General features: G+C 40.7%; 1 protein-coding gene across 5 annotated transcripts in view; it reads left to right on the top strand.

Moving 5' to 3' along the window:
* The window catches only part of GRIK1 (glutamate ionotropic receptor kainate type subunit 1), a 207,022-nt gene that overhangs the window by 12,640 nt on the left and 178,760 nt on the right, over positions 1–15,622 (top strand). For all 5 annotated transcript variants that reach the window (XM_056858891.1, XM_056858889.1, XM_056858892.1 and 2 more), the window contains exons 4-6: positions 8,257–8,310; positions 10,945–11,118; positions 13,774–13,917. In XM_056858891.1, the coding sequence (XP_056714869.1) occupies positions 8,257–8,310; positions 10,945–11,118; positions 13,774–13,917 (372 nt within the window). The remainder of the gene's footprint in view (positions 1–8,256; positions 8,311–10,944; positions 11,119–13,773; positions 13,918–15,622) is intronic.

Genomic DNA, 15,622 nt, shown 5'->3' with positions numbered 1-15,622 from the left:
AGTGATAGTCACTCTCAGGTTACTGCAGGAGTTGCCAACTTCCTGGGTCTTATTTTTAAACTACTCTAAACCACGTGCACGATTCTAAGGAAGTGTCTTATTCAAGTTTTAAAGCCTCCTTTTATCCTAATACGTATTTATTTATTTTATGCCAATAAAGGTTTTGATATTGAGATTGACCTGAGGAGGTTCCTTTATGCAATCCAAAATTAATATGGCTGTATTTCTTTCCTCTGATGTATTGTGTCCAAAGGACAAATGCTATGTCATACCCAAATAATTAAGAAAAACAGAAAATGTGAAGAATATGATTCTAAGAATAGCTGCTTGTGATTTACCTTTAGGCAGCATTCAGGGAGAGAGCTACATTTTCAATATACTTATAGCCTTGAAATCTGAGGGCTCTATATGTCAAATGACAAAATATTATGGGTATAGGATATTGTTTTTTGCCAGAGAAACAGAGAGAGGTTTTGCTTGAATTCTGTCTGCCATGGAGATATAATTACTAGTTGTTAAGTAAAGTTCTAGACAACACAGAATCTGTCTAGTACTATGTTGATAGGGTTTGAAATCTCTGCAAAATAGAGAAAATTGACTATTGGTATCTGTACTAACATATATCACCAAACTGTTCAATCAACAGACCTTGTAAGCCCCACTCTTTCTGTGATATTCTTACTTTCTTTGAACTGAAAAGTTCTGTGGAAATACTTTAGTAGTGATGAAAACACGTTCTGAGCGTGATAAGCCTGTATCTTTTGATCTGAGCTTCAGACTTAGTGGGAGTCAGCCACCAAATTGTCCAGTTAATTTCACAACCTCAAACTGTTATTCTTTATGTGGCTGACAGCTGTCGTGGATTTGGAGGAAAGCCAGCTGGAGGAAAGCAAAGGCTGCTGAGATTAGCCTTCTTTCTGGACCTCGGAGAAGTGTGGTTGGGGATGGTGCAAACCTGACTGCCTCCCTGAGTTTCCACCCTGCTAGCCTTGCATATGATTCTGGATGCAGTTCAGTGGTACATGAATGCCAATGTTTGGCTGAATAGCTGGAGCTTCCAGCCCTGGATTCCTGACGAGGATTCCAGTGTGACACTGAGACAGAAGTCAGGGGAACTATGTGACCAGCACAAAATGGGGAATTCCTAAGAATGAAACATGGTACCAAAGAAACGTGCATGGACGGACCATGGGCAGAGTACAGCGATTATTGTGAATGCTTGGATACATAAATAAGTGATATTACAGGACTTGAGAAAATAGGAATACTTTTTCCAGGGGTTTCACCAAACAACAAGAAAACTAGAAGAAGAAGAAGAAATTTCTGCACTGAGCAACGACTGGACTGAAAGGCCTATAAGGCACCTTCAAATTCTGTGATTCTAAAATAATGATACATATGGTAATTATGGCTACAATCTGTGCCATCCCTTCTTTGCACCTAAGCTATATTTCCATCTGGATTCCAATGGGAATTTGTATGGAAACATATGCCTAAGAACATCTGACTTGGACAGAAGCAAAATAAGGGGAAGGCAGTAAAGACTTGATGTAAGAAGACAAAGGTAACTGTAGAAAGAATAAGAATGTCTAGAGAGCGAGAAGTGGGAAAGGCAGGCAACCTAGGAAGGGAAGCATCAGATACTAAAGGAGGAGAAGATGGGTCAGGCTTGTCATGATTCATGACCCTCAACCCCTTGGCCTTCTGTCTTCCTGCCTTCCCAGTTGTGACTGACCGAGAGGCTAGGGTGTTGTGTGTGTGTGTGTGTGTGTGTGTGTGTGCCTGAACCCTCTTGATCGGGAAAACTGAATGCCCCTCATTGCTACATGTCCGACTTCTTTGTCCCCCTTTCATCCCTAAAGTAATCCAAGTCACTGAAAGTGGGGTTTCCGTGTGTATGAGTCCTTCTTTGGCTCTTTGGCTCTTTGTCCTTCTTTCAGCCCTAGCTATCCATCTAGTTTGACCAGATGTTTGGTATCTCTATTTGGATGAGGAGTGGGGAGCATAAGTAACGATTTTCAGTAGCAGTCTGCAACCTTTAAAGAGGAAAGATCTTTATTAACTATCCTAGTTTGCACACAAACTAAAAGCACAGTGGCATAGGGAATATATAAGAACACAGTTACAGATGTTGCTGAAAAACTAGAAACAAAATACAAAAAGGACTCCTTGTTAAGTTACAGAGGTCATTGGTTTACCTTGGCATTTCTCTCGGAGAACCAGCAAGAACTTTAAACAAAGGATGGTCCCTTGCATTGGCCTAGTCTTCAGCTCCATTTCTCTTTCTTCTCGTTGTTCTTGGCCTGCTTTGGGTAAGCTGAACATTTGATCTCTTGCTGCCCAACTGGGAGCAGTTCTGTCAAACCAAATCCTTTATTGGCAGGACAAGCTACCCACTTCCTTCCAATCCTGTATTTAACCAATCATGTCATGTCATGCAGTACTGATTCTTAAAAGTAATCCATCTTGCCCCACGCTGACAATGTAGCCAAATGGCTCTGGTCTCCCCCCAACACCACCACCACCACCATTTATCATCATGTAGTGCGCTGCTTCCTTTCCTGAGCATAACGAGGATTTTATGGCAGGACTTACCAGATGAGTGTCTGTTTTCCTGGAGGCAGGTAGCCATTTGTTCACTGCAAGGCCTACTTGGGAAGATAGGGGAAAGGAAGCTGGAGAATTAAGAAGAGTGTTCCAGACAGACTGAGAGCTGAGGGAAAGCCTACTGGGATTTGGGAAGGGAAGCTGGATCTTGGCACTCCCATGCCTGCTGAAGTTACATGCTTGCCCATCATTATGCTCATGTTTGAACATGTTATTTCCATTTTATGAGTCTGTCATGCTGGGACTGTTCAACTTTTTGCTGGGATGAGATCCCTTCATGAGTTCCTTAGTCAAGAACTGCAGCAGAGCTTAAAGACTTTCCATTAAACAAGTACACAAACATTGTCGAAGGCTTTCACGGTCAGAGTTCATTGGTTCTTGTAGGTTATCCGGGCTGTGTAACCGTGGTCTTGGAATTTTCTTTCCTGACGTTTCGCCAGCAACTGTGCCAGGCATCTTCAGAGGATTAACATTGAAGGACAGTGTCTCTCAGTGTCAAGTGTGTAGGAAGAATAATATATAGTCAGAAAGGGGTTGGGTTTGAGCTGAGTACTGTCCTGCAAAAGTAATGTGCTAATCATTGTCCTGTAAGTATCAAGATAATGTGCTAATGAGGGTATGGTATGTTAATATGGAACCATTGTATCCTGAAGTGATCTGTTAATGTGTGTAATCCAAGGCTAATCTGCATGGGTATTGTTGACTGTTGCCTTTGTTAGTCTGGAGGTTTTCAGAACAGGAAGCCAAGCCTTATTCATTCTTAAACTCTCCTCTTTTCTGTTAAAGTTGTGCTGATGTTTATGAATTTCAATGGCTTCTCTGTGCAATCTGACAAAATAGTTGGTAGAATTGTCCAGTCTTTCAGTGTCTTGGAATAAGACCCTGTGTCCTGTTTGTGTCAGTCCATGTTCAGCCACTGCTGATTTCTCAGATTGGCCAAGTCTGCATGAAAGATACTTTCAGGTAGCCGGCTCAAGGTTAACTCAGCCTTCCATCCTTCCGATTTTGGTAAGATGAGTACCCAGCTTGCTGGGGGTAAAGGGAAGATGACTGGGGAAGGCACTGGCAAACCACCCGGCAAACAAAGTCTGCCTAGGAAACGTCGGGATGTGACATTACCCCATGGGTCAGGAATGACCCGGTGTTTGCACAGGGGACCTTTATCTTTACCTTTTACCCAATAATGTATCTTCAAGCCTTCAGAGCTGTGGCCCACAAACTGGATATATGGTAGCTTGCACAGGGGACATTTACCTTGTTACCAGGGCCAGATATGATATAAATGTCACTTGGTCGGGCTGGGACATGTATACCATAACATTTAATGGCAGGTACTGGAGACCCAAACTTTATAGAAGACACCAACAAAGCAATTAATGATATTTTTTACTTAAAATACAAACATACTTAAAACTATATCACTGATCAATAAAAGAAAATACTGTAAGAGTGTCATTGTTCTGTAAGTAAAAATAAAGTTTAAAAAATCATTAATTGGCTTTGCCTGTGTCTTCTATAAAGTTTGTACCTCTGATCCCTGGCATTAATTTTTTTTTAATTTAAATGGTGGGGGGGAGTAGCTGCCTTGGCTGGTGAGTGTTAAAGCACTAGAATAGTAATTTAAGATCTAGTGCAGTATTGGAAGTCATCTTCCACCACAGCAGCAGCACAGCGGCAGCAAAAAAACACTGGGTCAGTGCCTCCCCCTACATACAGCTTTAATGTTAAATGTATAGTTGTGGCATGAAAGGAAACCTGCATTGAACTAGTAAGAAAAGAGAAGTGTAGCTCATCCCATCAAATCATGCATGGGGAGTTCCATGTTTGAAGCTCCCACCAATTTTGGAAACTTAATTCTCAGGTGTCTTCAGGCCCTATTTGGACTGGGGCCACAGTGGGCAGAGAGAGGAGTCTTAAGGCTCTCCTTCATGCCGTTTCCCCAAACTGAAATAGCCCTGAGGAGCTGGTAGTTGCCCCATTGGGGTAACATGCTGCTATGTAAGAGGGTTCCAATTTCAATTAGACTCAAGACCTGAGAATTCAGTTTCAAAAATCACTAAGTTCTGAACACAGAGCTCAAGTAATCATGTACATCTAATCTGACAGGATCTTGGGCCCACCCAGAAACTATGTAATATGAACTTAGATCTTGGGGACAGAATGCCTCTTTCCTTGCTCATTATCACATGAATAGATAAATGCAACAGAAGCATGCAAGTGAACACATTTGTCCTTTCCTACAAGGATAAGAAAGGACTGGAGGCAGTGTTTGGTTTACCAGGGAAAGAACTGAAAAGCTGATACAGAATATTATGGTAGCCAATATTTGGCGCTCTCAATTGCTTTTGCCACTGGGACTAATGCAAAATATTTGGATCAGACTGTCAGTCGACATGCCAACATGAAGACCTAGTTTTCCCCCCCCTCCAAAACTTTTACCCTACTACAAATTGGCATGTTTATCACTTAAATTTTTGCCATAGCTTACAAAATATGAACCATATTAAGCCTTCCAGAGTTTTGTCAGCTCATTCTTTTAGCCTCTTTGTGGTCCCCTTAGGCAATAAATCCCCCTGGGTATTCACTGTTTAAAGAACAATTTTGTTTTGCTGCTCTGTCAAATTTATTGCCATACATTTACAGTAAAAGCTTGGGCACTGAAGGAGACCACCCCAGGATATCAATCTGAATTTAAAGTGTACTCACAGCACGTTAATATGACAGCAGCTGTTATCTGCTGTTCTAGGCCTTGGAATGTTCTCAGTTCTACAATTGGAACATTATTACTCGGATGAAGCTTACTGATTTCCCTGCAGAGGCAAGGAAATTGTAAGTTGGTACCAAGTCCTAAGCTGGCATGCAAAATCAAACATAATTAAGGGTTACCATTATATGGATACATTTTATGTTAAATTTCAGTATACATGAAACAGTGTATATGATACAGTATAAGACCAGTTCACTAAAATCTTGGCTTATTGATGCAAATGCCCTATGAGTCAATGTAGTTTAGTAGTTAGTTTTATACTCAAAATTGGGAGACTGGATTAATTTCTCCACTTGAGCCATGAAATTTCATCAGGCTACCTTGGAAACCATTCTCTCTTAGCCAACACTTCTTTTTCGGGGTTACAAGCTTCCCACTGGGGGCAGGGATGCTGGGGGAAAAGCTGACACTGATAGTGTGACATCATTTGTGGAGAAAACCTGAAAGGGATGTAACTCCTTTCTAGAAAGAGAGGTGTTTTCTTGCTATTGGTTACACCAAAAACTGGAAAATGTGTCTTATTTATGTATTTATTAATTTATTTAATTCAATTCAATAACCTTTAATAGGCATAGTACAAAAGACAGCTCATACAGATTCTCACGATCGAAAAGAGATCACACAAATCCCTGATGAACAAACCAGGGCCCCTACAGAGTATAAAATACAATTAAATATAAAATATATAAAATGTACCATATTTTGGGATTAAACAAAAGGTTAAAATAAAGGATTCAAATAATCTAACCATCCAACCAGACTGTGATATAATAAACAATGATAATCATAATCATTGACCAATTTCTACATCACAGCAGCAACTTGATTTGCATTTGCATCATTTATTTATTTAATATTTTGTATTTATATCCCACCTTCTATCCCAGCTGAAGCTGGGCTCAGGGCTGGTCACATCAGCAATATATCGTAGAATACAATAAAAAACACTCAATTTCATACAATATTAATATACAACCAGCAATTCTCAGTTACAATCAAAATCAGAAACAGATCAAATTTGGCACACAGGGTCTTGGTCAACTCAGAACGGGCAGCCAGACTCCCCCACGTGAATGGTAAAACAGTGGCAGGTAGGAGGAGAGAGAGACAGGATGCCAGCTTTGATGGAAAAAACAGTTGCTGCCCTCAACTTTATTGTATTTATTTATTTTTCATATTTGTAGCCCACCCTCCCCAGCAAGCCAGCTCAGGGCAGATAACATCATTTGAAAAACCACACAAACATGCAATAATAAGAATAAAACTGTCAATACAATCAAGCCTTAAAACAATCAGAGATGGCATATAAATCCCGCTCTACTACAAGAGCTCCCATAGGTGGCTGGCCCCTCAACCAGACCATTTCAAATACATGAAGGGGAGGGTGGGAAGGCCAGTACAGATGGTAACCTTCTCTCAAACCCATTAAGTTTAATAATTTGTCATGAAAAGAGGCTAGTTTATTCCTTCTTTTTTGTATCACATTGGTATTAAAGAAATCATAATCACCAATTTGAGTATGTAGATCCTGGTGGTTAGTCCTTTGTTCCACACTGATTTGTCCATATAGTCCCATTCTACAGAAGCCATCCTCACATAACAGTACGGGCATGGAAATCAATATGCATAGAAGGAGAGGAGGCACAAGCATGCTAGCTCCACCGCCTGCCGGCATGTAATTGCCAGCTTGTGAGCACCTAGCCTAGGAAATGTATGCACATAGACTCTGTCTCTGTGATTGGGAATGACAAAAAGCAGTATTTCTGATCACAAAATAGAAGCCTATGCATCCACAGTTTCTATGCGCATAGGCTCCATGCTCACAAACCATGGATCATGTGTGTCAGCAGGGGGTAGAACAGTGCAGTTATGCCTGCTTCCCTTCTTGTGTGCTGATTTTGATGCACACATTGTCATGCGTACAAGGCTTACAAGTGCATTCCTGAGAGGAATGCCTGTGCAGGTCTTTGGAGGCAATGTGGCTGCACTGCCTCCAAAGGAGGCGTCGGCCCCGCCTCTCGGCATTAAAAATCCTTGCAACCCTCATAAGGTTGCACGGGAGGTGGCGTATCTTGGCAAAAATAAAAGGGGCATTCCCGGCCCGAAAGGGCTTTGGAGGCCACCTGAAAGCAGCTCCTCACCCAGCCCAGCACCATAACGCCCTGTGAACGCCTCCCGGGACTCCGACACGGCCTTTGATGCCTCCATCAGCGTCCCAGGGCGGTGCTGCCATGGCAGCACCCCATGACCAACATCTAGGCCAGGGGCGGGGAACCTTTTTTCTGCCAAGGGCCATTTGGATATTTATAATAGCATTTGCGGGCCATACAAAATTATCAACTTAAAAATTAGCCTGCTATATTCTGGGGCAGTCCTAGCAGCTCCATAGCTAACAACTCTTCATCAAGGGGGGGGGAAGGTTCCTTTTCTCAGCAATACAAACTTACATCCGCCTTGAATAGAGGCTATTCCTGTCCGCGGGAGGGGGTGGGTCACCAGTCTTAGACCCTTCTGACCTAGAGATCTGCCAGGACCCACGAAGGGCCAGATCAAATGATTTTGTGGGCCTTAAATGGCCCCCGGGCCTGACGTTCCCCACCCCTGATCTAGGCCTTCCCACTGGCGTCCGGGCCACTAATGCCGGCGTTAGTTGCCCAGATGCCAGCAAAGGGGACCCGGATGCCATCGCAACCCCTTCCTGACCTCCTAAGGGCTTTTGCCCTTAGATCTCAGGAATGCGCTGTTAAAGGCCTACAAAGGTAGTAAACTGTGTAGCAAAGTTGTATATAGAATATGCCAGGGATTTCTTGTGTCAAACATTTATGCCATTTGCTCTCTTTCACGTTGGTTTCTCTTCTCTACACTCTTCTCTTTTTCTACAGATTCTCTCCATGGGTATGATGACAGAATACTATCACTACTTTTTTACAACCCTGGTAAGACATACTGATAAATTTCTTTCTGTTACAGCAGGAACCACTGAAGACTTTTTTTTTACTCCCCAGTGTTCTGTGCACCACCATTAACAATGAAAAGTGCTCCTTAACAGCTAAGTATTACTATTACTGAAGGAGCCATTGTCTTGTAATGGAACTGGCCTGGTATATCTGTTGCTCGCACCAAGCCTTTTCCCATCCCATTCATCCAAATACTTCCCAAAGCATAGAAAGTATATAGCTGTGAACTCATATTTCAAAACCATGTCTAAGGAAATACTGGATGCATGGGGGAAGATCAAAAACTCCAATTTAAACGTATCCAAAGTGTTTGAGTGTTTGGCTGTAGTGTATTAGTTAGGAACAGGAAAAATATTCTGTGAGCTTCTCAGTGAGGGAATGATTCATGGTACTACTAGATCTGCTCTCTCTAGTCTTCCTCTGTAAAACGTGACAAAAAAAATTGGCTTCTTTCCAAATATCACCTATCTTCCCAAGCAAAACGTCAATTTTTATTAAACGATTCCGATCCGGAGGTTACCTTAGATGTTGCCAATTTTCTAGTCGAGGTGATGAAAGTTCAAAAAGCCCAAAGTTTGTAATTTCTACTTTTGGAATTTACTGGCCTATGTTTTTATCTTAATGACTGCATATTTTATGTACCTTTGTAACAATTGTAATATTACTTATGCCATTAAAGGTTTTTCAAGTTCAAGTGACAATTTTGCTGTAAAAACATGACTATTTAGTAGTTAACTTTAGCTCTACTGTGGAAAGTCTCCAAGAGTGGGTTTAAGTTTCAGCATAACATTTTCATTGTCCCCAGAATTATCCTATGTTTTGATTTTGTTAGCCATATTCTAATCTGAAGGTAGTAGTACTTCAAAGTGACAGTAAGGTCAGATCCTGCAGAACAAATGTTTATCGGCCATGTATTAAGTTACATTTTGTATATAGCTATTGAACACAAAAGTTTGACAAGCAAAGCTGTCAAAATTATATTTACTGTTCAATTCGCAAAGAACACTACTGATGCAATTTTGTTTTAAACAAACTTGCAGAGGTGAAGTGCTTGAGAAGCGTGCTATAGCTCATGTGGCTTGAAAAACTGAAAGTAGTGTTGATCCCTCCTAAGAATATCTTAGTATAAACTGCTTTGAAGCTCATTAAAGCCAATACAAAATAATTAAAGATGTTTTAATGGAGGTAACCTTTCTTTCTTTGTGAAAGCTTAGCAAGTTTGGCTTGACAGTGTCTGAATTCTGACTGCCAATGTTTTGTTTGATATCCTGTATTTTAAACAAGCAACTGCAAAATTGTGAACACTCTGGGTTGTTGGGGTTTTTTTGGTTTTTTTTTTAAAGTAAGTAACAGTGATACCCAGGCATAATAGAGAAGAGTTCTTCATAAGGTCATTAATGCTAGCAAGACATTTTCCTTGAGACTCATCTTCCAAATCCTGACAACTGTCTTTCATATGCTCAGTTCATGACATGTGGTTTTGAAATGTGTCACAAAATGAAATCACTTAAAGAAGCCGTTATATTCCTGCTTTGCAAACTTCAGGTATCTAATGTGCAGCAAACTGGTTTTTCGCAACTTGACATATATATAAGAATAAGTGACAGCAAGTTACCAAAATAGGCAAGGCAAGAGAAATATGGAGCTGATAAGTAGTAAAATTGTAGCGCTTATTACATTGCTGGGCATTTTGTTTCCTAGGGATGGAAAATATTCTTAACATTGGCTAGCCAGTTTTTATACTGGAGGGAGGGTCATAACCATAACATTATCATCAGGGTGATATAAATGAACACTAGAAATTGCAGAGGAACTTGCTTATAAACTAATGTTGTGAGTATATAATGTTTCAAGTTCCATCAAATAAGATATTTCATAAATCCTACTCAGCACACACATTCAGATTTTACAATTAATGTAGAGTCTAGTGTAATATGGAGTCAGAAAGAAAGTGTCTTTGTGTGTTTATTCATAATATCTAGAATTTTGTTGAAATTGACAAAGATATAAAATTCATATTCAGCCACATATTTCACCCATAAAACAATATTATCCCCTAGGATGATGGCAGAAGATAAAGCTCATTAGACAGTACTTCACATTCCAATACACCCAGATCATAAGAACATAAGAAAAGCATCAGACTAAGGCCCATCAAGTCCAGCAGTCTGCTCACACAGTGGCCAACTAGGTGCCCCTAGGAAGCCCCCAAATAAGACGACTGCAGCAGCACCATCCCGCCCGTGCTCCACAGTACCCAAGATAATAGGCATGCTCCTCTGATCCTGGAGATAATAGGTATGCATCACGACCAGTATCCATTTTAACTAGTAGCCATGAATACCCCTTTCCTCAGATCCTCAGGTAACAGCGTTATGGAATTCTAAGTGGTTGAAGAAAAATCCAAAACCCATGTAATAATCTTTATCAAGACCAATTGAAAATACATAAAACAGTCACACCAAAGAAAAATATCTACTTGAGACCACATTCTATAACTTTGACATCCACTAGCAATTAGGGCTATTATCAGGACTGACCAACCATAAGGTAGTTTTTAAAATCATTAATATAATTTCTCTCTTTTTAAAAAACCAAAACTTGGTGACACAGGATTTGTTTGCACTTGACCTGGAACCCTACAGATATAGTGGAGTCAACATGACCGGGTTTCGCCTACTCAACATTGACAATCCACAAGTGGCATCAATTATTGAGAAGTGGTCCATGGAACGGCTACAGGCACCACCCAAGCCAGAGACTGGTCTCCTAGATGGCATGATGACGGTAAGTTTAAAAAACACATTGCTGACTTAAACCACAAAGGAGTTTACTAACTTGTGTTAGTTATTATGGATTTTATTATTGAGGAAAAGTGGTAGATATGTTGGCTGCAGATCTGAATTTGTCTAATACCCATAATTCACAGTCAAATACTGCTTCAGGATATGATAAGCCACGCACTTGCTGCCCACAGCCCCTTGTGCTTTGCCACAATATGCATAAAAAGAGACCTCAGAGAATGTTACCTCAGGCACAGGTGGCTGATATGATGTCTTTTAAGGCTGCCACTACTATGCAGAAATCAAAGAGAGTGTGCTGTGTAGAAAGCCTTCACACTTTTGACCAGTCATTCTCTGAGCACAGACTGCATTTCAATACGAACAGGCCCACCCCGACATCTTGTTTGCAACACAGGCTGTATCCACTCCAGACCTAAGGTGACCACTAGTAGAATTTGTGTCTATGGGCATCTGTGGCTTTATCAAAATGGACTAATGGTCTGAACAGACAGGCAGACTTACTGACATCTTGGTGCTTTTGTCAGATCCACTGATATGGTTACATGGGCTGTTCTGATTGAAACGATGATACTTCTACATTCCTCTGAACTGTACCTGCTCACTGTTACAGATGCCATATGAATGATGCAAAATAATAACAGTATCGGAGCATTAGATAAGGATAAGGCAAAGCCCACAACAACACAGCTTTGATTCAGCTTTAACAAATAAATTGCCCTATGTTTGTGGGACAAACTCATTAGAGTCTTCAAGTAGCTGCCTATTATCAGGGCTTTACATCTTGCACTGTACAAATTTCTTTCAAAGGTAGTGCTCTAATACATGCCAGTTTTTTGGACTGTCCATTGGCAATGTAAGATCAAGCATCAGTGCCAGTTAAAAGATGACATAAGGAAGGCTATCAAGCTACAGTAGGTACAGGAACAACAAGGGGAAAACAAAATGGGATGGCGGCCAAGCATTTCATTAGGATGGCACAATATGCAAAGCTTTCTTTTATACACAATAGGTGGTACTACCATTGAGCCACTTAACGTACACCAGCATAGTGTAGTGGTTAAGAGCGATGGACTCTAATCTGGAGAACCAGGTTTTATTCTCTGCTCCTCCACATGAGTGGTGGACTCTAATCTGGTGAACCGGGTTGGTTTCCTCACTCCTACACATGAAGCATGCTGGGTGTCCTTGGGCTAGTCACAGTTCTTTCAGAACTCTCTCAGCCCCACCTACTTCATAAAGTGTCTGTTATGGGGAGAAGAAGGAAAGGCAATTGTAAGCTGGGTTGAGACTCCTTAAAAGTAGAGATAATCAGGGTATAAAAGCCAACTCTTCTTCTTACTTTCAGGATCAATAGGCTGGGTCCTATTTAATCTGTTCTGCTAATGGCAAAGCAGGATTCACTTCTTCCACTAGAGCAAGAGAGGGGTCTTACACCAGAGAAAGGTTTCACTGTTAGCAAAATGGATTCACAGGATCCAACCCAATATTCTTTAAGTTGATAGGAGTCATTTGGAATGGTTCATATCAAATGGTAGCGTTGATCAATTAGACTTCCTGTGTAGCATTGCTCACCATAAGTATCACTTTTAATTTGTTCTTTCACAGAATGATCTCAGATCTGCATTACTTTAAGATTAGCTGATAAATTTAGATCATATAGGACGGCAAACCCTCTTCAATACATATAACACTGATGCCACAGTACAGCCCTCCAAATGTTTCCCCAACCTGGTGCCCTCCAAATGTTTTTAGAAAGTGGGTGGGGCCAGGTAGAGCTTTTACCCAGCAAGACTTTCAATTGGCCATTTGATCGGCTCTGCAGATTGAAAAAATATATTACTTTAGAAGCAGCTGCCTCTACAGCACAAGGATCACAGTGTGTGACTGAAGGTAAACTACAGCAGCCGTTTTGTGCCTGGCTCCACCTCCTGCAGCAGCTGTATTGTGGCAGCCATGTTCTGGCTGTGCTAGGGTTGCCAACGTCCGGGTGGGACCTGGAGATCTCCCAGAATTACAACTGATCTCAAGATGAGGGTGGACTCTATGGCATTCTACTCTACTGCGGTCCCTCCCCAAGCTCCACCCCCAAATCTCTAGGAATTTCCCAACCCAGAACTGGCAACCCTAGCCTGCACCCACCATGCTATGGTGCCATCGTAATTTACCTAGGTAACTGAAACAGCCAGAGAATTATCTCTCCCAGTCTCCCAAAAGATTTACAGTTTTTTTAATCTTTTAATCTAAAATGGATTAGCATGGCAGTTAACACCAGCAGTTATGTTAGTATCTCATCAACCAAGTCAATGTTGTTTCCTATATTTTATCCTAGTATGCAATTTACTTCTGAATAATTGTGAAGTTTTATCATAAATGATACTGCATTTTACAAAGATGTCATTGATTATAGGCAGTGTCATTGCAAGTTGCATACAAATGGCCTGATACCAAGTTTTACGTCCCTAGGGGAAAAAATGCCTAAAATTAGGCATGTGATTACTTCATCATATAGTTAGTCTACTGCGATGCCATGAACCTTGAATGGAGGGCCAGTATTTTAAAGGAAAGGAAAAATAAGGATGTAGGACTTGAAGGGATCTGCTAAAAAAAAAAAAACCCTTTGTGTTTTTCCCACACACAGACAGAAGCAGCTCTGATGTATGATGCTGTTTACATGGTAGCAGTGGCTTCCCAGCGTGCCTCTCAAATGACTGTCAGCTCCCTGCAGTGTCACAGACATAAGCCATGGCGTTTTGGACCCAGATTTATGAACCTGATAAAAGAGGCAAGTGCGCACCTTTTGCTGGCACCCAGAATGGCCCATTCTTTACTGTTTAATATGCTTTGTCCTCTGCCGTATACCGCTCAGTGTCAGTTTTCATGTTCAGGTATTTGCTATCAGAATATTCAGTTTACTTACTGAAAGTTTCTGATACAGCCAGCCTTTCAGGACAGAACTGAAATAAATTCAGAAAGGTCTGCAAAAAAGAAATAAACACTGCCACCATGTTTTAGTTTTAAGCTCTGAGTGAATTTGGGTGTGTGTAGGGGGAGGATTTCCACTTTCCATTTGCCTATATTAACAACAGGTATATAGACTTTGAGGAAACTAAAGTGGTAAAACAGAAATAGTCATAATTCTCAATTTGAATCATTGGTGGACAGCTGTTCTGGCCAAAACAAATATGCACAATTATTGAAACATAAGTATCAAATATCTCCGTTTTTCAACACTGAAAGGTCCAAGAAATCAATTTGTGTAATATTTGAAGTCTTCCTAATAAAAAAGCATTTAAATGTACAAATTCTGAAGCTATAACTGAACTGTATGATTGTATATATGTGTGTGATAAAAGGCTGTTGTATGCTCTGTTCGGGTTTTTTATCTTGCAATGTGAAGAATGTCACAATACCTTGAGAAACTGGTGCTTTGGGGCAAAGATTCATATATAGGGGTATTACGGAGTCCATCTTTAGGGCTGGAAGTCCAAATTGATATTGTTGAAAAATTGTACATAATGAAATTTCTGCTTCTAGAAGCTTATTCCACATCTGATGTTGTCCCTTATACATGACATGCTTCTCAATTCCCATTCAGCTCCCACCCCTACTTAATGCCTTATCCTTCTTCCTCATTAGATCCCCACAATGTTTGGCAGTAGTAATAATAATGTGATAATGGAGAAATGCATTAAAACATGTCTGAACAGTTTCCATCCATATTGCATCATTGCCTTTCAGATTAAGTGGCTTTGACAGAATGTCTTAATATAGTGATCAAAAGCAACACCGCATTTTCATTTGATCAGTTCTAATATGTGAAGCTGCTATGCAATTCACGTTTGTCACATACCGCTTGGTTCTCTTCAATGGAGAGAGAGAGAGAGAAATCTGATCCAATTACTGATAGTTTCACAGCTAATTTCTTTTATGGTCTATAAAAGGCTGATTATAAAAACCTCAAGTTCCTTAGTGTCTTCCTGAGGGTCTTTTTTATACTCAGTGAAAAAGAAAAAGACAATTTCCCATAACGGATAGAAAACTCTAGTCCTTCTATTGGAAGGGATTAAATAGATGTCTAGAAAATGTGTATGCATCTTCCCGCTTTGATGCCACACGAAGAACAGTATGATGCAGAGGAATCCAACAGTGGTCCCTTAGCATAAGCAGAAACACAGCTTTCCTGTAGGTAACATGGGAAATCTGCGGCTTTTATATGGTCATTGGAAACTGAAATGCAGCTCCAGGGAGACTGCCCGTTTATTCAGATAAGTAGCTAGGATGCATTTAAATTTTCTCATATATACCATTTTCCAAGTCAAAATAACCCTTCCCTGCTGCTGTGTACCTCACGGGGGGAAATACAGTTTCCCTTTAGGCCAAAGAGCAGCTAAGTCTGAGGGAGGGGGTAAGCCTCAAATATGCAGCTTGCTTACATTTCACTAAACCCTCTCCAAAATACCAGGAAATCCAGTCATAGATGTACCGGG

The sequence above is a fragment of the Euleptes europaea genome, chromosome 12, assembly GCF_029931775.1.
Source record: "Euleptes europaea isolate rEulEur1 chromosome 12, rEulEur1.hap1, whole genome shotgun sequence".
Classification (NCBI taxonomy): Eukaryota; Metazoa; Chordata; class Lepidosauria; order Squamata; family Sphaerodactylidae; genus Euleptes; species Euleptes europaea.
The sequence above is the reverse complement of the archived record's forward strand: the minus strand, read 5'-3'. Positions and strand labels throughout refer to the sequence as shown.